Consider the following 24,174-nt stretch of genomic DNA (forward strand, 5'->3'; position numbering starts at 1 on the left):
GCTTTCAAGGGAGGACTGTGTGGCTCCCGCAAACAGCAGTCCAGAAGCAGCTCCTCACCACCTTGCACCTGTGTTTCTTGGTGGGTGGTCAGTGTAGAGGAATGCAGCTTGGGAAACGTGAGCAGGGGAAGAACTTCCTGCCGCTCTTTCCTCTGCCTCTTCAGCAGAGAACAAGAGAGACCTTGGCTTTGCGCTGAAAATCCTAACGAGAGGAGGCAACACCCAGAACTGAGAGGCTGCAGTCTTTTTCCGAAAGAGACCATGATTAACCTGCTGGAGCTGCTTTCGGGAAGACTGCTGGGTCACCAGGATGCGAGCAGGCAGGTCAAGAACGATGCTGCCATGAGCGTCCAGGTAGTCTTGCAAGGGTTGTGACATTATTTGGGAATGTCAGACATGCCACACCATATTAGTTTGCTGCTTCATCTCTGACTCTTTCAACCCACCTTTCTCCATGAAGAGCTTGAAGCAAAGAAATGAGAACTGTAGAGTGGGAGGTGGGGGGGGGGGAGCTAGGATAGCCTGGGATTATGAAGAGCGGGGTTGCAAAACTGGCGTCATCTGAGGATCAGCAAAGGACTAGACGTGGTGGCAGAACTACAACTACCCTTCCTGGCCAGAGAGGGCCGCATCCACCCGCACCATCCCTGTTGAGGAGCACAGCCTGTCTGGGCTTCGCTGGCTGTTGAGTCTGGCCTCTGTCCTGGGAAAAGGCCCTGGAGCATGTTTGCTGGTCACTTGTGGATTTTGGGGTTTTTTAAAAGTTGAGTTCTATTGGAAGGTTTTAGTTTTACAGAAAAGGAAGAAAAAGAGGCAGGCAGACTCATAAATGTGGCAGGATGGGGAGGGGCTGTGCCTCAGTGGTATTTGTTTATCATACAGCTGAGCCACACACAGGAAGTGCAGAATAATATAAAATATGTAATCAATTTGAGAGCCAGTTTAGTGAAGTGGTTAAGATAGGGGACTCTAATCTGGAGAACTGGGTCTTCTGCTCACCCTGTATTTAAAAATGCCTTGCAAATAGTTGTATGTTTTAAATAAATGCTTTGTTTGTGTAAAGCGATGTCCCTCTGTGCCACCTAGTTCCCCCAACCGCTTGGAGCGCTAGGAGTGGGTTGGGGAGCAGTGGCACAGCGGCTGGCTGCCAGCTCTCCAGGGGAGCCCCAAGCCTCCATGGGAAGCCCTGAGCAGGGGTCCTAGTGTGTCCGGAGGGAGGGGAGGAGGCCGTCCCGCCTAACCAGAGCCCAGACAGGTCAGCAAATACCCTGAGGTAGCAAAGTGAAACAGCCGTTCCGGTCGGCATACCGGGAAGGGCTGGGTGGGGCCAGGTTAGGGTTGCCAAGTCCAATTCAAGAAATATCTGGGGACTTTGGGGGTGGAGCCAAGAGACTTTGGGGGTGGAGCCAAGATCAAGGCTGTGACAAGCATAATTGAACTCCAAAGGGAGTTCTGGCCATCACATTTAAAGGGACGGCACACCTTTTCCATTCCTTCCTTTCATAGGAAATAATGAAGGATAGGGGCACCTTCTTTTGGGGCTCATAGAATTGGACCCCCTGGTCCAATCTTTTTGAAACTTGGGGGGTATTTTGGGGAGAGGCACTAGATGCTATACTGAAAATCTGGTGCCTCTACCCCAAAAAACAGCCCCCCCCAGAGCCCCAGATACCCGCGGATCAATTCTCCATGATTTTCTATGGGAATAAATCTCCATAGGGAATAATAGAGTTCCCAGCAGACATTTCCCTCCCCCTCCCCCCCCGCTTTCTGATGACCCTGAAGCGGGGGGAGGGCCTCCAAACTGGGCGATCCCCTGCCCCCACCTGGGGGGAGCAGACAGTCACAGAAAGGAAAGCTGCAAGCAGTGGAAGTGAAACACACACACACTTCTTGGAGGGTCCCTTTGAGAGCGGAGTCAAGAGCATGCCCTCGTGAGGCCTTCCCTACAACCCCTTTGCTTCCAGGTGGGCACCATCTCCAGACACAGGGCTGCCCCCTCACCCCTGGACACCCATGAGCAGCCACTGCCCTTCCCATGCAAGTTAAGCACCCCGCTGACTGACTGTTTGGCAGGCCCAGCTGCTTCTCACACGATTAGGATTGCCAATCCCCAGGCAGGGGCAGGAGATCCCCCCGGTTTGGAGGCCCTCCCCCTGCTTCAGGGTCATCAGAAAGGGGGTGGGGAATGTCTGATGACCACTCCATTATTCCCTATGGAGACCGCTTCCCATAGGGCATAATGGAAAATTGATCTACAGGTATCTGTGGCTGCTTTTTGAGGTAGAGGCACCAAATTTTCAGTATAGCATCTAGTGCCTCTCCCCAAAATACCCTCCAAGTTTCAAAAGGACTGGACCAGGGGGTCCAATTCTATGAGCCCCCAAAGAAGGTGCCCCTATCCTACATTATTTCCAGTGGAGGGAAAACATATAAAAGGTGTGCGGTCCCTTCAAATGCGATGGCCAGAACTCAATTGGAATTCAATTCTGCTTGTCACAGCCTTGCTCCTGGCTCCACCCCCAAAGTCCCCAGACATTTCTTGGACTTGGCAGCCCCACACAAGACTGGGAAAGTGTCCAAGAGCAGGTGCTGGCCTCCCGGGTGATTTAAAGGCCCTGCCAATCAACTGATCAACTGATTGGCAGGACCTTTCCTGGGCACAGCTGCTCCTGGGCACCCTCCTGTGCCATTCAAATTGTCTGGGAGGGAGGGGGCAGCCCGCAGGCTCCCAGGGGGCACCCAAGTCAGCGCTCTCCCCGTGCCGTGCCCTAGGCAACCGCCTAAGGTCACCTAATGGGCACACCGGCCCTGGCTGGAGACGCAGTGGCCGGGATCTCTGAGGGGTCCATCAACTGCGATGGGATCACAGCCTTTCCTACCCGAGACCTGAGCAAAGCAACGGATCTGTCAACTGCAAACCCACTTTTGATTTATTGACATACATTACAGAAATCTCACTGTCAACTCTTTGAGCTGAGGACCCAGGAGAAATGGCTGGGTATTGTGAGCTTTTGTATGTAAGTTGCCTCACGTGCTGGTAGAACTGCTGGTGGCTGCCCATCCCTCTCCTCCCGGAGGTGCCACGCCTCAGCCAGCCTCTCCCCTTCTTCCCAGAAGCCACCTCCCCTCATCCCGCTGCCTCTCGGGGCAAAGGCTGCTCCCCAATAACAACTTCCTGATGAGTCCAAAGAGCAGCCTTCCTCCTCCTACTCCAGTCGGGGCAAAGCTCCCTCTGTCCTGGGAAGGGCTGCCTCTCCTCAGCTTTGGGGTCTGCGTGCCGTGGGCCGGCCGGGCTGTATTTAAAAATGCCTGTATATAATAAATTTTAAATAAATATTTTGTCTGTTTAAAAAGGTAGCCCCTCTGTCCCACCCAGGTTCTCCAACCGCTTTAGAGCACGCTGCTGCAAGAGGGGTGTCCAGGGAAGGGGGAAGGCATGCAGTTGGCAAGGGTGCCAATCCTCCAGGGGTCTCCCAAAGAAGGACTGTGCTGGGCTGGCAGAGGACCTGGCCAGGCCTCAGAACTGGCAGGAAGGGGGATTGGGAGTCCTGTTCCTCTTGAGCAGGAGATGGCAGCGTGCCCTAGTGGTGGGAAGAAGATAAGCTCCCTTCAGGAGTTGGCAACTCAAAAGGGGAGCTGAAGGCAGAATCGGGGTGGTTCCGTCACACTCTTAAAGGTGCAACTTGACTCCTACTTTGTCTACTGCTTCAGATGAATACAGCTGCCCACTTGGATCTACCCCTGGGAGAGCATTATGCTCTAGGAATAATCTTTTGGTGATCCCCAGTGTGTGAGATCCAGCTGTACGCAACTAGGGCTGGGGCTTTTCGGCCCTGGCCCCTGCCTGAGAACATCTGTGCGCTATGAGAGTTGCCACCTTTCCTTAGGGCTTGTAAGGCAGAGATTTGGTTGAGGCACTCTCATAACACCCTCCCCCCTTTATTCTTCACATTCCCACCCAGGGGTTGGTGGGTATAGATTCCCCCCTCCACTGCCATCTGGATATTATTCTGATTTATTGTTAAGGTTTAATTATTTCAATCCTGTTTTCATTATCTACTGTATATATTTATGATGTAAGCCGCCTTGAGTCCTTTTTCTAGGGAAGGGTGGGCAACAAATTGAATTCAATAAATAAGACACCAGAAGTGGTGTCTGATTCCCTCCCCCCCCCCCCCCCAAGCTCCACCTTCCCCTGGCCTTGCTCTCACCATCTCCTGGAATTCCCCGACTCACACCAGGCTTCTCTCAATAAAGCCGGTTTGGGAAAGGCTGAAGAGGAGTCTTGGAGGTGCATGAAGGCAATGCAATGCTACGCGGCGGGAAGGAGGAGGGGGATGCTGAGATGTCGTCTAACCCCTGCAGGGAAAGTCTTGGTTTTTGTGTGCCTCCTTCCTAAGGGTTCCTTCCTTGCTCAGGAGATCCAGGGGCCACCACTGGGCAGGCACTGGGTGCTTGTAGCTACTGACTCTGAGCTGGCATGAAATCTGCCAAAGGACAAGCTCCATCTCCCACATGATCATTCCACAGGGGCTTGCAGCTGCAGGGCACCAGCTGAGTGTTCTGTGTGGGAAGACGCAACACAGAACTGCCAGAGGGCCCTGAATCAGATCAGACCATGGCATGGTGGAGTGGGGCGCTGCTCCTGCGATTTTTCCAATCTGAAATGACCTGAGGAAGTTACACAGCCTGTTTGAGTAAAAAATGATGCAAGGTGGGGGAAAGGGAGCCTGCCCACCCTCCATGATAAAAGGAAGTCCTTCTTCATCCAAAGGATGATTAACACATGAAATCAAATGCCACAGGAGGTGGTGGCGGCTATAGGCATCAACAGCTTCAAGAGAGGTATGGAAACGCATATGGAGCAGAGGTCCATCAGTGGCTATTAGCCACAGCGTATTGTTAGAACTCTCTGTCTGGGGCAGTGATGCTCTGTATTCTTGTGCTTTGGCGGTGGGGGGGGGCACAGTGGGAGGGCTTCTAGTGTCCTGGCCCAATGATGGACCTCCTGATGGCACCTGGGTTTTTCTGGCCACTGTGTGACACAGAGTGTTGGACTGGATGGGCCATTGGCCTGATCCAACATGGCTTCTCTTATGTTCTTATGTCTGGGGCAGTGATGGTCTGTATTCTTGGTGCTTGGGGGGGCACAGTGGGAGGGCTTCTAACATAAGAACGTAAGAGAAGCCATGTTGGATCAGGCCAATGGCCCATCCAGTCCAACACTCTGTGTCACACAGTGGCCAAAAAATTATATATATATAACACACACACATATATATATACACACTGTGGCTAATAGCCACTGATGGACCTCTGCTCCATATTTTTATCTAACCCCCTCTTGAAGCTGGCTATGCTTGTAGCTGCCACCACCTCCTGCGGCAGTGAATTCCACATGTTAATCACCCTTTGGGTGAATAAGTACTTCCTTTTATCCGTTTTAACCCGACTGCTCAGCAATTTCATGGAATGCCCACGAGTTCTTGTATTGTGAGAAAGGGAGAAAAGAACTTCTTTCTCTACTTTCTCCATCCCATGCATAATCTTGTACACCTCTATCATGTCACCCCACAGTTGACATTTCTCCAAGCTAAAGAGCCCCAAGCGTTTCAACCTTTCTTCATAGGGAAAGTGTTCCAACCCTTTAATCATTCTAGTTGCCCTTTTCTGGACTTTTTCCAATGCTATAATATCCTTTTTGAGGTGCGGTGACCAGAATTGTACACAGTATTCCAAATGAGATTGCACCATCGATTTATATAGGGGCATTATGATACTGGCTGATTTGTTTTCAATTCCCTTCCTAATAATTCCCAGCATGGTGTTGGCCTTTTTTATTGCAATCGCACAGTCTTGACATTTTCAGTGAGTTATCTACCACGACCCCAAGATCTCTCTCTTGGTCAGTCTCTGCCAGTTCACCCCCCATCAACTTGTAATTGTAGCTGGGATTTTTGGCCCCAATGTGCATTACTTTGCACTTGGCCACATTGAACCTCATCTGCCACGCTGACACCCACTCACCCAGCCTCAACATATCCCTTTGGAGTGCCTCACAATCCTCTCTGGTTCTCACCACCCTGAACAATTTAGTGTCATCAGCAGACTTGGCCACTTCACTGCTTACTCCCAACTCCAAATCATTAATGAACAAGTTAAAGAGCATGGGACCCAGTACTGAGCCCTGCGGCACCCCGCTACTTACTTTCCTCCACTGCAAAGACTGCCCATTTATACTCACTCTCTGCTTCCTATTAATTAGCCAGTTTTTGACGCACAAGGTCTAGTGCCCTGGCCCCACTGGTGGACCTCCTGAGGGCACCTGGTTTTTTTTGGCCTCTGTGTGACACAGAGTGTTGGACTGGATGGGCCACTGGCCTGATCCAACATGGCTTCTCTTATGTTCTTATGTTCATGCCCTGGTTCAGGTCTGAATGAGGCCCCTGCAGTAGTGCTGAATTCCCATAGGCAGGACTGGATCTGGGGTGTGTGTGTAGAGGGGGCGCTTGCCCTGGGGGGAGGGTACAGAGGGGACACTTGCCCTGGGTGCCAACGGAGGGGGGACACCATATTGGGTATGGAGTCCATTCTATTATATGGGCCCATGATAGAATGGGCCCATAAGGGGGTGTCATTTTTTAATTTTGCCTTCCCCCCAAATGTAGATCCAGTCCTACCCACTGGATCTCCCAGCAGGTGGCCTGCTGCATGTCAGCCTGGTTTTCAGCTAAGCATTAGGAGGAACTTCCTGCCAGTTGGAGTCTTTCCTCGGGAGGTGGTGGGCTCTCCTTCCTTGGAGGTTCTTAAGCAGAGGCTAGATGGCATCTGACAGCAATGAAGATCCTGTGAATTTAGGGTGAGGACTTCGCGAGTTTCCTGCATTGTGCAAGGGGTTGGACTAGAAGACCCCAGAGGTCCCTTCCAACTCTAGGATTCTATGAAATCCTCCTGGTGGTCATGTGGGAGATGTAGCTGCAAGGGTGGTTCAAAGATGAGTTAGTTGACTGGTGCTGTGATTCGTTTTGAAATGGCTTGGGGATGTCTCCACCCTGACAAACCAGCTGGAGGCGGTTATTCCTGGGACTTCCTGGTGACAAGGGAGAGAGAAGACATTGCTCATGTGCTCCCAGTGAAGCTGACCTGGCCGTCTTTCTTCCAGACCCCTAACAGCAAGTAAACCTCACTCATTTTCTAAACTGCCCAAGAAAAAGGTGGTGGTGACTGCTCATTCATGCTTTAATCTATTCTGCTTCTAATTTGTGTTCAGAGCTTCTTTTCCCTTGCTGTGTGGATGATTGATGCAGCTGTCTTAGTTTTAACTTGCTTGCTGTTATTGATAACTTGCCCCATTTTCACATGAGGAAAGTTGTTATTTCACTGTCTTCAAAACAAATCAGCTGAAGACAGAAGTCAGTGGCCTGCGCTTTCCTTCTCTGGCCCCTGATTCTTTGCTCTCTTGGCCTTTGACTGAGGAGGGAAGCACTGTGGCACCGTTGGGGTCTGCTTCACCACCCTGAGTCAAAGAGGAGAGGGGCTGCCTGCCCAGCCTGCGAACAGGCTCCCAAGTGCCAGATGCTGCCTTGCCTCCCAGGTGTCTAGTAGTGCCTTCTCTTGAATGTCTCCTCAGCCCTTTGGCACTGAGGAAGGAGATGCAGTACAGAATACAACCATCCCTTCTCCTGCTGTGGAGGGCCAGGATGCTGGAGAGATCTTGGGGCTGTAGCCTAAACACTCTCTGTCTCTGTCTCTCTCTGAGAGCCAGTTGGGTGTAGTGGTGAAGTGCGTGGACTCTTATCTGGGAGAACCGGGTTTGATTCCCCGCTCCTCCACTTGCAGCTGCTGGAATGGCCTTGGGTCAGCCAGAGCTCTCTTATCTGGGAGAACCGGGTTTGATTCCCCACTTCCTCCCCTTGCAGCTGCTGGAATGGCCTTGGGTCAGCCAGAGCTCTCTTATCTGGAAGAACCGGGTTTGATTCCCCCCTCCTCCACTTGCAGCTGCTGGAATGGCCTTGGGTCAGCCAAAGCTCTCTTATCTGGGAGAACCGGGTTTGATTCCCCACTTCCTCCCCTTGCAGCTGCTGGAATGGCCTTGGGTCAGCCAGAGCTCTCTTATCTGGGAGAACCGGATTTGATTCCCCACTTCCTCCCCTTGCAGCTGCTGGAATGGCCTTGGGTCAGCCAGAGCTCTCTTTTCTGGGAGAACCGGGTTTGATTCCCCACTTCCTCCCCTTGCAGCTGCTGGAACGGCCTTGGGTCAGCCAGAGCTCTCTTATCTGGGAGAACCGGGTTTGATTCCCCACTTCCTCCCTTTGCAGCTGCTGGAATGGCCTTGGGTCAGCCAGAGCTCTCTTATCTGGAAGAACTGGGTTTGATTCCCCCCTCCTCCACTTGTACCTGCTGGAATGGCCTTGGGTTAGCCATGGCTCTGGCAGAGGTTGTCCTAGAAAGGGCAGCTGCTGTGAGAGTCCTTTCAGCCCCACCCACCGCACAGGGAGTCTGTTGTGGGGGAGGAAGATAAAGGAGATTGTGAGCCGCTCTGAGATTGGAGTGGAGGATGGGATATAAATCCAATATCATCATCATCTCTCTCTGTCTCTTTCTGTCTCTCTCTCCATCTCTCTCTCTCTTTCTCTGTCTGTCTGCATCTCTGTCTGTATCTCTCTCTGTCTCTCTCTCTGCCTGCCTTCCCTTCCTCTGAGGGGCCAGGCTGGCAGTGTCTCTTCCTCCTCCGTGACCTTACAGTTGATTCCCTCCACCAAGTGCACCCCTCCTCATGCTAAGTTCGCACAGCATGGCCCTCCGGAGCAGAGTGCCATGGCAGGAATCGAAACCTTTGTAGGGAGGGGGGGCACTGATTGGGTGTGGGAGGGGGGCCGTGCCCAGCCCGGAGCAGGAGGGGATTGGTGGGGTGATAACACGGCTCCCAAACGGGTTTGTGCGCTGCCGCGCATGTGCTTTCTGCTTCCACTAGTGCCTATGGGGTACGCCAGCATTTTGTATGGTGCAAGTTTGTGCCTGGCGGGGGGGGGGGAGCTTCCCGCACTGAAAGCTCTCTGGGAGCTGACCAGCAGCGGCCACGCCCATGGGTTGGCCCCCTCCTATGCCGAAGTGTTGCCCTGCACCTCTGCTGCGCCTCAAGTGCGGTGCAGCGACGCTCTGCCATCAACCTGTGGCAACGGCACACTGTGGTGGCTGGAGAGTGGCGCACTCTCCATTTCCACCGGCGCGGAGGAGGATCTGCCGGCATAGGTCTCCATACCACTGGCGTAGCGGTAAGTCTGCTTCCACAGCACTTTCAGCCCCCCCCCCCCCCGGCTCTGGATTCTGCTGTAAAACCTCTGGATGTATCTTCAAAGAGCTTTCCTCACATCTAGTTTGGGCCATGACTTCCCTTTAGAATGATAAGGCCTAGGGCAAAAGGAAGGTAGAACAATATACTGATAGAAGGTAGAACATGATACTGATAATTGACTCTGGGTACAAAAGATGGATCGGTCTGCAAAACTATTGACTCTTTGTGAAAGGTGCATAGTTCTTTTTTTACAGATAATGCAGTTATCTCAGATACCCTTCTAGCAGATGTTACAGCTACCAAAAAAAGCTATCTTCCAGGATAAATATTTCAATTCCACCCTCTGTAATGGTTCAAAAGGAGTCTTGATTAAAGCCAGAAAAACCTTTGGAGAGACTCCAGGTCGGGTATCTGTGTCGAACTGGAGGAGCCAAATGAGTAAGGCCCTTCAGGTATCACTTAATATATTTATTGGACACTGTAAGCCTAAATGCCCTCAAAACAAGGTTGGGGAATTAGTTAGGTGGGCACCTGGCTCACTAGGAATCTTTTTACCAATGTATACAAGGTTCAACCAGCCAGAGAGTGATGCTCAATAAAGGATTCTAATTAATAAAAACCAATTGTGATTTATTGAGAAAAATACAGTCTTCCACACAAGATAAAAATACAATACAATCACACATTCACACAGTCCTAAGAAATACAGATAGATTGATAGGGGAACATATAAGGGTAGACACACAGGGTTATATTACCTCTCGTAGTCTTCGAGGAAGGCTCCGGTGGCGACAATAGAGGGAATGGGAAAGGACCCGAAACTGATCAGGAATCGGGGATGGATCTATGCAATGGAAGGTGGGTTGCTGACAGAAGCACACCTGTGGGTAGCTAGTCCACAGGTTATAAGGACTCACCTGAGCCCTCAGGGGATGGGAGGTATCAGGGAGGAGAAAGGGGAGGCTCTGCGATGACCATGAAGGCTGGACATTAGCAGAGCCAATGGCGAGTCCCTTGGTGACACCTAATTGGGTGTCTGCTTTTGACCAATGAACTTCGCCTTGGTCCTGTGTACCTGGAAATTTCCAGGCTGCAACAGGGCCTGAGGCGGCTCCAAGGTGTCAGACTGGGAAGAAGAATGGGAATGGCTAGATACTTAAGATTAAATGGGCTTATCTGGGAAGGTGACAATAGGGAATCAAATATTGACCTAGGTATCCCGGTGTAGACAAAAGACTTGGTTGGGACAGGAGATGTTCTTCCTCTTTTCCCATCTTCTTCTGGGCAGGGTCCTTTGTCTAGGGTACTGCCAGACAATCAGGAACAACATTTGAGCTGTTAATCCATTCATGGGGCAGCCTGGTTGCTTGCGGGCTAAAGGTGACACAAGGTGTGTACGTGAGCTTCCTACTATGAGGGAATGAAGTCCAGCCTGGCGGGAAGATGGCTACGAATGGTGTTAGCGTTACAAGGTGGATTCCATGTTCGGCGCTTCATAACCGGTCACCTGGATAGCTCCGTGGCGGCGCAGCTTCTTCCGCTCCATGGCTGGCCCGTGCAAAGACGGGGAAATGTCCGTGTATGTTAGCAAGCACTCTGTGCTTAGGTAGAGTGCCTGCCTATCTTGTGGCTGCTTGTACACACATAAGTCTTTTTAGGTTCCTGGATAGCTTAGCCCACACTCTCTGGCCAGACATGTGCGAGCTCACTTCTCCAGGCGCCCTGGCAACCATGCTGGTGACTACGATGTTTGGAAAAGGGGGCTTTTCCTCACAACACTACCTGGGAGAGTCCCCTACCCCCTAAAGTTGCAGCAATAGCTGCCACCTAATGTTTTAGGGCATTTGGTCTTAGACCCTTCTTCCATCCAGAATGAGAAAGGCAAGAATGTCCTGATAACTGGGTTTCAACAGATTCACCTGGCGGTCTGTAGCCCAAGATGCAAATGAAGTCCATGCATAATTATGCACATGTCTGCCAGGTGCTGTGCCTGGACCATGACCTTCACAATGTCCCCAGATAACCCAGATTGTACAAAGTCTGACCGCTCGATCTCCATTACATCAGTTGGAGCCATCGAACATCTGGGTGAAAGACTGGACCTTGACTAAGTCCTTGCGTGCAAGGAAGTTTGATTGAAGAAGTGGAAATAGTGGGCACCCTGGGCAGTAGTGACCATGTGATTTTGGAATTTGCAGTTTTAGTGAAGAGAAAAGATATACGTGGTCAGACGTACAAGTTGGACTTCAGAAAGGCAAACGTCAACAAACTTAGAACTATGTTGGGTAAAATCCCTTGGTCAGAAGTACTTAGGAACAGGCCTTGGATTCAGCAGGAGTTCACAGGAGCACAGCTCCTGAACCTTTCAGAGGGTTCTCTCTCCTCCCCATCTTGTCCATTGAATAGTAGGTGCAGCTGCATAACAATCCCTGGATGAGCTCCACTACCTATTTTTCTGCAAAGTGACCCCTGCTTAGGAAGAAGGGGGTTCAGGAGGGGTGGGCGCTTCTTAAAAGCGAAATACTGAAAGCGTAATCACAGACGATTCCTATGAGAAGAAAAAATGGAAGAAGCCTAAAGAAGCTGAGTTGGCTCCATAAACAGCTCTCTAAAGACTTGAGAAATAAAAAAGACTCCTTTCAGAATTGGAAGGAGGGTCTTATCACCAAGGATGAATATAACAAACATATAAACACCATTATCAATGATTTGGATGAAGGAATAGAGGGAATGCTTATTAAGTTTGCAGATGATACTAAATTGGGAGGGGTTGCAAATACAGTAGATACAGGATGACCTTGATAGGCTGGAAAACTGGGTGAAAGCCAATAAAATGAATTTTGACAGGGATAAATGTAAAGTTCTGCATTTAGGTAAGAAAAATCCAATGCATGGTTATAGACTGGGGGAGACTTGTCTTAGCAGTAGTATGTGCGAAAGGGATCTAGGGGTCTTAGTGGACCATACGCTGAACACGAGTCAACAGTGTGATGCAATTTTGGGCTGTATTGACAGAAGTCTAATGTCCAGATCATCTGAAGTGATGGTATCACTTTACTCTGCTCTGGTCAGACCTCACCTGGAGTCTTGTGTTCAGTTTTGGGCACCACATTTCAAGAAGGATCTAGACAAGCTGGAACAGGTCCAGAGGAGGGCGACGAAGATGGTGAGGGGTCTGGAGACCAATTCCTATGAGGAAAGGTTGAAGGAGCTGGGGATGTTTAGCCTGGGGAGGAGGTGGCTGAGAGGTGATAGGATCACTATCTTCAAGTACTTGAAGGGCTGTCATCTAGAGCAGAGTTTCCCAAACTTTTCTTTCCTATGGCCTGGTTATTTTTACACTTCTCCTTCATGGCCCACTAAAATTTGGGGGTGGAGCCAAGAGACTTTGGGGGTGCAGCCAGAAGACAGGAATTATGTCATTTCCTGCAGTGTCAAGGGCCAAGTGATGTCACTTCCTTGGCACACTGAACCAAAACTCCACCTTTTCCTGTGATGTCACTTCCAGGGCACTACCCAAAACCTGCCTCTTCTTCTGAAGTAACTTCATTTTCAGAAAAACCTGAAACTCACGCTGAGCCAAAATGGGGGTGGATAATGGGCAGTCCTCTCTTTCCACTCCCACACCTGCATGCACCTATCTATTTGTGTGTTCTTCTTCAGCTTGCAAGCACTCCTAATGCCCGTGTTCAATTGCCTACACCACCTACACCCCCTTCCTCAAGAGCACTGGCCAGTGTTTGCAGTTGGGAGTGCTGTTGCCATTGCCATCAGGAATGACAGCACTGTGTATCACCCACACTGGCCCTGGCAGCTGCTCTACCTCAAAATATGCTGAAACGTTTAGTAGGCCATTCCTTCAGCTGCTACTACTGGAACCCTGACTCAAGCTATAAACAAGCTTGCTTGGTTTCAAGAAAAGCTTTCGACAGCTATTTTTCATACTTTTCTTTGGCTGAAACACTGGGGAATTGCTGTGAAAGGTAGCAGAAAATTGTACTGCAATTAATGATACAAGCTTTTCTGCAGTTATCCCCAAAAGGATATTTAAGAGGGGCTTGCAGCTTTTTACTGGCTGTGTTTCCCATGCCTTTAAAAGCAACCAGTTGTGCAGATATTTATGAACTTCTTTCATCCTTTTTAATATCATTCATCGCAGCTAGGTGCTTCTCAACTACCACTCCATGTCAATCAGCAGCCTAGGCACTGCACCTCACCTACTATCATCTCTAGATGAGTCTGTACTCTTCTTGAAGGAAAAAAACCTGAGGCAAAATAGGCATTAAGCCTTTCTGCTTTCTCTCTGTCCTCTGTCTGAGTTTCTCAATTTCATCCAGCAGTGGGCCCAATGCCTCATCTATCTTGTGTTTGTTCCTCATATATCTGAAGAAGATTTTCTTTTTGCAGTGAGCCTCCCTGTCCAGCTTTAGCTCACTGTGAGTTTGGCCACTCTGGTGGCTACCCTACAGTGCCTAGCAGCCCACAGGTACTCTTCTTTAGAGGTATGTCTACAGAATAAGCGTAGACAGCTTCAAAAGGGGATTGGATAAGCATATGGAGCAGAGGTCCATCAGTGGCTATTGGCCACAGCTTATTGTTGGGACTCTGTCTGGGGCAGTGGTGCTCTGTATTCTTGGTGCTTGGGGGGGCACAGTGGGAGGGCTTCTAGTGTCTGGCCCCACTGGTGGACCTCCTGATTGCACCTGGGATTTTTGGCCACTGTGTGACACAGTGTTGGACTGGATGGGCCATTGGCGTGATCCAACATGGCTTCTCTTATGCTCTTATGTGACACAGAGTGTTGGACTGGATGGGCCATTGGCCTGATCCAACATGGCTCCTCTTATGTTCTTATGTGACACAGAGTGTTGGACTGGATGGGCCATTGGCCTGATCCCACATGGCTTCTCTTATATTCTTATGTGACACAGAGTGTTGGACTGGATGAGCCATTGGCCTGATGCAACATGGCTCCTCTTATATTCTTATGTGACACAGAGTGTTGGACTGGATGGGCCATTGGCGTGATCCAACATGGCTTCTCTTATGTTCTTATGTGACACAGAGTGTTGGACTGGATGAGCCATTGGCCTGATCCAACATGGCTCCTCTTATGTTCTTATGTGACACAGAGTGTTGGACTGGATGGGCCATTAGCCTGATCCAACATGGCTTCTCTTATATTCTTATGTGACACAGAGTGTTGGACTGGATGGGCCACTGGCCTGATCCAACATGGCTCCTCTTATGTTCTTATGTGACACAGAGTGTTGGACTGGATGGGCCATTGGCCTGATCCAACATGGCTTCTCTTATATTCTTATGTGACACAGAGTGTTGGACTGGATGAGCCATTGGCCTGATCCAACATGGCTTCTCTTATATTCATATGTGATACAGAGTGTTGGACTGGATGGGCCATTGGCCTGATCCAACATGGCTTCTCTTATATTCTTATGTGACACAGAGTGTTGGACTGGATGGGCCATTGGCCTGATCCAACATGTCTTTTTTATGTTCTTATGTCCCTAAATCTCCTTCCATGTTTCGTTCTTGTTGGATTAGCGATGGCTTGAGCTTGCAAGAGCTCTTGTTTCAGAGGAGCCCACCCTTCACTTGCTCCTTTCCCTTCCAGTAGTCTCCTTCGGAGGAGCCCTGCAGGAAGCAAGAGGATACCAGCAAGGATGTTCTGGGGCCTCGGACCAGCTGCTCTCTTGAGTCTTGGGCTGATGTTCATACTGGGGGTGAGTATTTCCATTCGGGTGCATGACTGGGGTTTGTGTGCCATGGTGGATCTGTGCCCTGTCCGGAGCTGGGCCTGCTGAGCTGCCGGGAGCTGGTTCTTCTGCCTGCCTTGGGAAGCTCCTGGGCTGCTTGTCTTCAGGCATGATCTAGAAATGTGGCTGGGGGGGGGGGCTGTCTTGGCCTCAGGGTGTCACAGGATTGAACCACTGGGAGGGGGGGTACCTGGGTTCATGGTCTTGAGCATTTTCCCTCAGAGGCAACAGTACCTCTTCATGCAGTTGCTCCTTTAGGCTTCTTAGGATGCTGCTCCTTCTCCGGAGAGGAGAGGCCCAGGGAGGGGATGTAGAAACAACAACAACAAAAAGGTCAGGTGTGTGGGCAGCAGGAAGTGGGCACTGAGAATCAGGCCAGAAAAAAACTGACAAGGGAGAGGTGTTAAAATCCTGCTCTCAGCTTCTATGTACATTGGGAGAGATTGTAATAGGCAAAGAACTTTCCCTCCATCCCTACCTAAACTGGAAACTGCATGCTGAAGTAGCCTGGATTTCCTTTTCTTTCCTTCTCAGACACACATTTCTTTTCAAAACATAGATCCGGCCTTTCTCCTGGTCAGTCTTAACACGAATGGCACTTAACAACAACAGGGCAAAAATTAAAACAGCAAATTGGCTGAAAATATAAAAAGTAATAAGTAGAGATATTTTTTTAAAAAAATCTCTACCTGCTTCCAAAATACCAACATCAATTGAGAAGGCCCTCTCCCCCCAGGGCCACAGCACCCAAAGGGGGATTGGATTCTCAGGGGCTTTTGCCTGCTTCATCTTACATAATACACATTTCTCTGATTAACTGCTTTTTGCATAATTGTGCCTTGTGTCTGTTTGGATTTTAATTTTCAAGGGTTCCAGGGCTTTTAGCTCTTGGGATTGGAAGTAAAGGAAAGGAAAGGTCCCCTGTGCAAGCACCAGTCGTTTCCGACTCTGGGGTGACGTTGCTTTCACAATGTTTTCATGGCAGACTTTTTAACGGGGTGGTTTGCCATTGCCTTCCCCAGTCATCTACGCTTTCCCCCCAGCAAGCTGGGCACTCATTTTACCGACCTCGGAAGGATAGAAGGCTGAGTCAACCTTGGGCCGGCTACCTGAACCAGCTTCTGCTGGGATAGAACTCAGGTCGTGAGCAGAGAGTTCAGACCACAGTACTGCAGTACTGCTGCTTTACCACTCTGCGCCACGGGGCCGCTTCATTGGGATGGAAAGTGCTGTCCAATCCCAGAGGACATAAGGTGGCCTCAGTGGGGTTTTCGTGGTTTGCTGTTGCCTGCCTCCATGCCATGACCCTGGTGATCTTCAGAGGCCTCCTGTCCAAACACTTGCCAGGGGCAACCCCGCTTAGCTTCCAAGATGTGATGAAACTGGACTAGCTGGGGCCAGGGCTGGTAGGTGGCTGCCTAGGGTGTGTTGGTGCCATAGAGGTGGGCAGTGAGCGCACCCTCCCTCTCCCCACGTGTGCTTTGCCACCCCTGCTACCCCTTCCCTGCCTGCCACCACACTTGCCCTTGCCTTATTATTAATGGAACACTCCCCCCTCCGCTTTGTCCTGATCTTGCTGGAGGAGGCCAGAGCACAGAGCTGCCGCCACTAGGAGCCATAGGAGCATCTAATAGTTTTGGAGAGTTCTTTCTCCTTCCTCCCCAAGAGTGCAAGGCAGAGAAGCTTCTGGGCCTGGCTCCCTATGCACCCCAGAGAACAAACTTTCTTTCCTGGGAGCAAGACCCATTGAATGGGCAGCAGTGGGTGGAGTGGAGTGGAGTGGAGTGGAGGAAGCTTGCAGGGAAGGGAGGCAGCAGACAGACTCATTGTGCAGCCCCCCACCGCAAGTGTGGTGCAGGTTCCCACCCACCTCCCCTTGGAGACCAAGTTGGCCCTGGAGAATTGAGCCCCTGCTGGGGAGGAGATTGATCCACTCTTGCTCTGGGGCACTGCCTGGGATCCTGACCTCCCATTTCTCAGCCGCCCCACCCCAGGAAAGGCATCCCAACCCTCCCCCGCAATGACAGCAGCTGGGCTGAAGTCCAGTCCAGCCCACCCCTTGCCCAGTCCTCTCCCACGTCAGAGGGAGCTGGGCAGGGGCTGCGTCCTCCTTTCTTTGCTCCAAGCAAGAACGATGTGGAATATCAGGGTCGGCATGAGCAGGGATGGGAAGAGGTGCCTGCCCCCCTCTCCTGTGGTGAAGTGCCCCCCAAGGCACCTGCCTTCCTTACCTGCTCTCACACACCGGCCCTGCTGGCAACACTCCAAGGGCAGGTAAGGCCTCTTCTTTCCTCTGCCTACAGCTCCAGAAGGGCTAAAGCAGCTGAGAGGCCAAACAAGGACTGGGAGGGGGGGGGGAGTTTGCTTCTGAATGGGGGTGGGCTTCGAGGATGTAATAGTAGACAAAAGCCTTGCAGTGGCTGCAGCTGGATCGTGGGAAGGTTAGGGTTAGTGTTTTCAGTTTTGGAAGACAGAAATCCTTCTATCATGTGGCTGGGAAAGGGTTAAAGAGTTTCAAAACATTATTTTTTGCACATGACTGGGGAGGGGGGAGGAGCTCCAGAGCTTTGCCTGTGATCCCACCCCCCTCACAATCGCTCAGCCACCCTGTGGGAAAAAAGGTGTTCCAAGCCCTCCCCTGCAGTAAATGTGGGGGAACAAGACTGATGCTTATAACTGACACCAACCCTGTGGGGTAGGACAGGCTGAGATAGAGCAGCTGGTCCAAATTCACTCAGGCAGCTCTATGGCTGAGCAGTGATTTGGAATCTACCCTACAGCAGTCAAAATATCTAAGCACTACACCCCATTGTTACCATTTCAGGAAGACTAAAATTAAGGAAAGAGATGAAAAATGGGTGATTACATTGGGGAAATGACAGCTTTATATCCTGACAAGCATTTAAAAGAAACACAATCACAGCAATAATTCAGAACGTCTGCAGCCACAGTGATGGGGTGTGTGTGTGTATGTGTGTGTATGCACGTGCACACAAGTGGGTAGCCTCACCTAGGGTACCAAAAGCCTGACCTTGGCTGGGGCTTTACTGATGCTTTTAAAATTTGTCTCCTGCATGGTCTCAGATTTTGTTTTAGGTGATTGTCCAGATTCTTAACCTTGCCTATTAATTTTCTTCTCTTTTTCGTTTTCTTTTCTAGTTGCTGACCCCCCCGCCCCCCCAAAAAAATCCCTTCCTGATGCATTTTGCAAAAAGGGGGAGCTCCAGTCTAGTGGAAAAGGAAGTTTTCAGCTTTTAGGAGGCTTTCAATATCTGTGGATTATTGATACAGAGAGAGAGAGTCTGTTTCTTGCTCTTCGGCCATGCAGCTTCCCCGTTTACTTTGCACCCACTGAATTCTGTACAATTGGAATAATATTTGGAGAGGTCATGGTTTGGGGGAGGTTCAGTGTGTGTGTGTGGTTTGATTCGGGAGCTTTTTCCTGGCAATTGTACTGCCTACAGCCTGAAAATGCTGATTCTCCCTGCAAAAGTAAAACCTTTGCTGGTGAAGTTGCAATGGCACAGAGGCAGTGTGTTGCTTTCACTTTGGTATCTGCAATATTTCTTTTTGAGAGGTGAGAACAAGCTGGAAGAAGGAGGGAGTCAGAAGGCTACAACTTTGGAGGAGAAGGTGGTAACTATAGAGAGGTGCTGTTGGTAGAGAAGACAAATATTTATTATTGGGAGCTACACGTCAACAGTAGTTCCCCCCCCCCCAATCCTCCCTCCCACATACCTCAATGTAGAGGTGTTCTCTTGCTCAATATCTATAGGTTTCTTAATGTATGGCTTTGCTTCTTTTCTAGAAATGAGGGCAGGGAGAGGCTAAATAAACAAGCCATTCTTCCACAGTTGATGCTCATATGTGAAAAATGGAAAATTAATTCTTAAATGGACATACATTAAGAAAGTCTTGTTTTGCGCCCCCCCCAGATGGTGTCTCAGTTCCCGTCCATTCAGCAGTCCAGCAGCAGGGTGCCTCCTCCACTCCCCAGGGGCATCAGGCCCAGTCAGGCTCTTTCTCCAGAGGCTGAGGAACTGCAGAGACTCCTTCCACTACTGGAGTGGCCAGCTCCACCCTGGAATGCAGGGGCCTTCGATTCCTCCACCAGCCCAAAGAAGAGCCACTACCAGCTTTGGCACCCCCAGCACAATTACACAATGGGCAACACCTTGCTGGTGGTGTTGGAAGCCCGGGACCACTGTGGGCAGCCCAAGCCCTATGGGGGGGACTTTTTCCAGGCCAAGGTGCACTCCCCAGAGCTGAAGGCGAGTGTGGCTGGGACTGTGGAGGACCACCGAAATGGCACCTACACACTAGCTTTCCCACTTCTGTGGGTGGGTGCTGTGCAAGTGTCTGTGAGCCTCATCCACTCCAGCGAGGCTGTGGCCCTCCTCCGCCATGTCCGCCACTCCCAGCCCTCCACGGTTGCCTTCTGGGGCTACTACGTGAAGCCAGGACAGCTGAGTCCAGAAGAGAGGACTGAGTGCAACGTGCACCCACTCCCGGGCCCGACTTGCCAGTATGCTGATGCCGGCACAGGGGAGCGCTGGTTTTGTGCCCAGCCACAACACCTCCCTTGCAGTGCCCTGGTGTATCACTCTGCCGGGCTCTACAAAGATGCAGTCAGCAAAACCGAAAGTGCCTTCCTTGGTAGGTGCGTACAGGAGACTCGAGAAGGTGAGGGGAGTGTGGAGGTTGGCAAGAAGGGGTCACTGAGCACTTGCAGACTCTACAGGGGTCCTGGGGAGGTTCTGAAACCACCCTGTCCTTCTCCTCCCCTGGAACTCATGTCTCTTGCACATGTACTATGGTCGAGAGTGTTCTTCAAAAGCAGGAAAGTGTGGAGACTGTCCCTCTGCCCCTAGCTGCTGCTTGTGGCTGGCCCCAGAGCAAAGCATTCTGACCTCAAGAGGTCTTCATGGAGGTGTAAGAAGGGAAATCCTTTTGCTCTGGGTGGTCAGTGATCCAAGGGAAGCATGCAACTGGGCTAGCGGATGAGTGGGAAGCATCTCTTCCATGTTCCACCTTTCCTCCAAGAAGCAGCCTGGGGTGGGTGTGCAGTGCGACAATTCCAGTGCCTCTGCACAGTGAACCTGCCACATAGGTTAGCCCCCTCCAGGCTGTGGTTGGCCATTGAGGCAGGATGCTGGACTACATGGGCCAGATGTAGTCTGATCCAGCAGGGTTCTTCTTGCGTTCTTACCCCACTGGCCTGTCAATGGTGATAACACCCCCCCCCCTTCCTTGGCTTAAGTGAATCAATACAGAGTATCACTGAAGAGGCTGTCTGTGGAAGGCAAGTGAGCATCACAAGATGGCTGATTCTTGGCACCCAAAGTGCTCCATGGGCAATAGCTTGATTTTCTGGGAGTCTCCAAAGGAGCCACCAGTAGGTCTCCTGACTTCCCCACCCTGCTCTCCACTAGGGGCAGGGAATCCCCTCGTTTGGAGACCCTCCCCTCACTTCAGAGCCATCAGAAAGCACAGTGGGGGGGAGGAAATGTCTGCTGGGCACTGCATTATTCCCTATGAAAACTTATTCCCTTAGGATATAATGGAAAATTGGTCTAGGTATCTGGGGCTCTTGGGGGGGGCTGTTATTTGAGGTAGAGGCATCAAATTTTCAGCATATTATCTGGTGTCTCTCCTCAAATTACACGCCAGGTTTCAGAAAGATTGGACTGGGGGGTCCAATTCTATGAGTCCCAAAAGAGGGTGCCCCTATTTTTTAATATTCCAAATGGAGCAAAGGCATTTGAAATAAGCGTGGTCCCTTTAAATGTGATGGCCAGAACTCCCTTTGAAGTTCAATTGTGCTTCCCAAACCCTTGATCTTGGCTCCACCCCCAAAGTCCCCAGATATTTCTTGAGTCAGACTTGGCAACCCTACTCTCCACACAGGGCTGTGACAGACCAGACTGTGCCAGGGAATGTGCCCACAATCCAGGTGCTGCCTGGACCCCAGGTGACGGGTGAGTCGGAACGGTGGCCGTTGGAAGGGGAGGAGGGATTCCCGGGGAGGGCAGTGGTGGAGAGTGAGTGTCTCTTCTGTGTCTCCTGCAGCCAGCTCCCCCCCTCGCCTCTGTCGCCCAGGTCTTGCCCCAGCCCACCCACCAGGCTTCTACTACAGAGATGTGTGGGTGTCTCTGGAATGCTCCAGCCGGACCTTCCCCACGCCGGACCTGGTCCTGGGTTGCCTGAGAGGCAAGGTAGTCCACATGATGGGAGACTCCACCCTGCGCCAGTGGTGGGAATTCTTGGTGGCGTTCATCCCTTGTAAGTCCCCAGAAGAGACATGGACAGGTGTCCTTTTTGTGCAGACAGGGAGACCACAGTGGCCAGTGGGTTGAGGAATTCATGGAGATTTTGGGGTGGAGCCTGGGTAGGACAGGAAGCCCAGCAGGGTCCAATGCCACAGAGTCCCCCCTCCAAAGCACCCATTTCTCTCCAGGGGAGCTGATCTCAGTTGTCAGGAGGTCACTCGTAATGCATGGAGATCTCCAGACCCCACTGGAGATTGGCAGCCCTAGGCAGGGATGGATTTTGTGGCGGGGTGGATGAGCTGTGGACACGACGCGTGTGGAAGGCTGGAGACTATGGTCATGTCAGCTGTCTGGGGTGAAAACACACAAAGGCAGTGCCATCAGAAAGCACGGTGTGGGGGAGGAAATGTCTGCTGGGCACTCCATTATTCCCTAAGCCCGAATAGCCAGAGGGAGCAAAGGAGCGGATCCTGGGGCCTAGGGGCTTGTCATAGCTGGCCAGTGTGCTGACCATGTGCTGGGCGGGCCATGTTGGGCTCACTGAGCTTTTCTGCCTCTTTCTCTCTACAGCCCTCAAGCAAATAGACTACCACGCGACCTATCAGTCAGGCCCTTTGTTGGCTGTGGAGCCTGAAGCGGGGCTGGTGTTGTGGTGGCGGGCGCATGGCGTTCCACTGCGCACGCAGAAGACCAAGATGGCCGACCTGCACTATGTGGCCAATGAACTGAATGCTCTTGGTGGGGGCCCCGATGTGGTGGTGGTCTTCACCATCTGTGCCCACTTCACCACTTTCCCCCTGGAGCTGTATGTCCGCCGGCTACACCAGGTTCGAGAGGCTGTGACCCAGCTGCTGGCCCGTAGTCCGTCCACCACCATTGTGATCAAGACCGCCAACACGGGCTATTTGTCTGTCTATGGCAGTGACTGGCTCTCCATGCAGCTGGACAGCATCCTCCGTGCCATGTTTGCTGGCTTGCCAGTGGCCGTGGTTGACGCCTGGGCTATGACTGCCTGCCACTACCTCCCCAGGAACATCCACCCCGGCAAGGTCATTGTACGCAATGAGGTGGACTCCTTCCTCTCCTTTGTCTGCCCAAAAGCCTGATGTGGGAAGGGGGCCTGGGATGGGGCAGAAGATGACTTTGGAAGCAGGATGGCCACGTAATCAACTTCTGGAGAACCCATCCCTCCCCCCACTTGCAGCTGTCAGTTGGTGTGGAACAACCTTCTTCCCTGCTGTGAAAACCCAGCAGGGGCCTGTCTCAGGCAGCCAGCCAGGGATCTTTAGGGTAAGGGGCTCCAGCATACATGACAGGGGACATAAGAAAACAGTGTAGGCTGATACACTTAACATGGCTTTGAATAGGATTCAAGTCTAGATCCCAGACTGTAGGACAACACTGAGACAGGCCTTCTAGAAACTCTCTGGGGGGCAAATGATGCCTTCCTTGTGAAAAAGGCTGCAAAAGCTCTCTCTCTCTCTCTGTATCTTGAACTGCACACTTACAGGTAATGGCGAATGTTGCAGCATTGGGTCACATTTTAGTGAAATGGATAAAACCAACTGTTGCTATGAGAACTGGGAATGGGACCTCCTGGATTAGTGTTTTGCAGCAGTGCCTTGTGGTCAGCCATGGGGCTGTGAGGCTGGAGCATTCCCAGAGCAGGAGAATGCCCAGAGGTCCCACAGAGGCCTCGAGGCTCCACCCCACCCCAGCCTCACCATGATCCTCTTGGAGGTGCACAGAGCTTGAGGGGATACCATGGCTGGCCACACAGTGTGAAGTGAGGATCCTTCATCCCCTGCATGGATTCTGCCTGCTCACAATCCTGGACAATGAGGAGGGTGAAGAGTTCTGTGGGTAAAATCCCTCCCTCTTTCACACACACATTAGGGAATTTTGGAGTATAGAAACCTTTCCCAGGGTTCCCATTCCCCCCGGGTTCAGTAAGAGGGGTCACACAGGCCTCATTTTGGGCAGGAGCTTACAGGAGCAGAGCCTCTAAACTATTGTGCTCTTTCTTTCTTATCCCCAACCCCACCCCCTTGCTTTTGGGCTCCATTGTTCAACCCCCCTGTGATAACTTTTAAGATCTGACAAACTCTCTAATATTTCCCCCCACAAAAAATGGGGAAATAACCAAAGCATATAAAGCAGATGGAAATCATCATGGCACTGTGGCCACAGCAGAGAAAGTAGTTTTAAAAGTATGATGGGAGTAAAGTTTTATTATGACAATTATAGTTCAAGAAGCATTTTAAGGTAGATGCTGAGCTGATATAATTTAGTACACCTTCCGGTGATGTCAGGAGTGTGTGGCATATGCAAATGAGTTGTGCTAATGAACTCTGGCACCTCTACAAAATGACCCCTGCATACACATATACAATATTTAGTCTTCTGGCGAACCAGAACTTTTTTGACTAATTTAACAACACCTAAATGTGTATGTTATGCCATTAAAGGTCTGGATGGATGGATTTAACAACATAAAATGCATCACTTTAAATTTAAGATCTAGTTATACATTTTGGCATATGTAAGGGATTTAAGAATCTAACAGCATAATCCTAATTGCGGGTGGTGGTGGTCCTGAAAGTCCTTTGGAAATGAACTAAGCTGCGTGCCCACGGAAGTCAGAGTTATGCCAGTCTAAATCTATTTACATAGGACTGGAGGGGACTTATGTTGGCACATGAGCACTGTGCCCAAGCAGCAGCATAAGTGGCGGAGAAGCCCATGCTGGCGTGGGAGTGGGTGGAGTCATGGACATGCGCTGACTTAGTTCCCTAAGAACTTTAGACCCTGACATGCCCCCCTGAGAGGG

At 51.0% G+C, this 24,174-nt stretch overlaps 1 protein-coding gene across 1 annotated transcript; it reads left to right on the forward strand.

The window, feature by feature from the left end:
* The first annotated feature begins 261 nt into the window (after nt 1-261).
* LOC132565929 (NXPE family member 3-like) lies at nt 262-22,451 on the forward strand. The gene is made up of 4 exons (XM_060230550.1): nt 262-354; nt 19,011-19,758; nt 21,145-21,357; nt 21,915-22,451. The coding sequence occupies exons 1-4, from the start codon at nt 262-264 to the stop codon at nt 22,448-22,450; spliced, it is 1,590 nt and encodes a 529-aa protein (XP_060086533.1). The 3' UTR covers nt 22,451.
* The last annotated feature ends 1,723 nt before the right edge of the window (nt 22,452-24,174 follow it).

Source organism: Heteronotia binoei, unplaced genomic scaffold (genome assembly GCF_032191835.1).
Source record: "Heteronotia binoei isolate CCM8104 ecotype False Entrance Well unplaced genomic scaffold, APGP_CSIRO_Hbin_v1 ptg002097l, whole genome shotgun sequence".
NCBI lineage: Eukaryota > Metazoa > Chordata > Lepidosauria > Squamata > Gekkonidae > Heteronotia > Heteronotia binoei.

Bases quoted from the DNA above. Each gene is read 5' to 3' on its own strand.
- LOC132565929 (XM_060230550.1), top strand. From the start codon at position 262: ATGATTAACCTGCTGGAGCTGCTTTCGGGAAGACTGCTGGGTCACCAG. The intron at 355-19,010 runs GTAGTCTTGCAA...CGCCCCCCCCAG, and splicing joins ATGCTGCCATGAGCGTCCAG to ATGGTGTCTCAGTTCCCGTC. The intron at 21,358-21,914 runs GTAAGTCCCCAG...TTCTCTCTACAG, and splicing joins CTTGGTGGCGTTCATCCCTT to CCCTCAAGCAAATAGACTAC.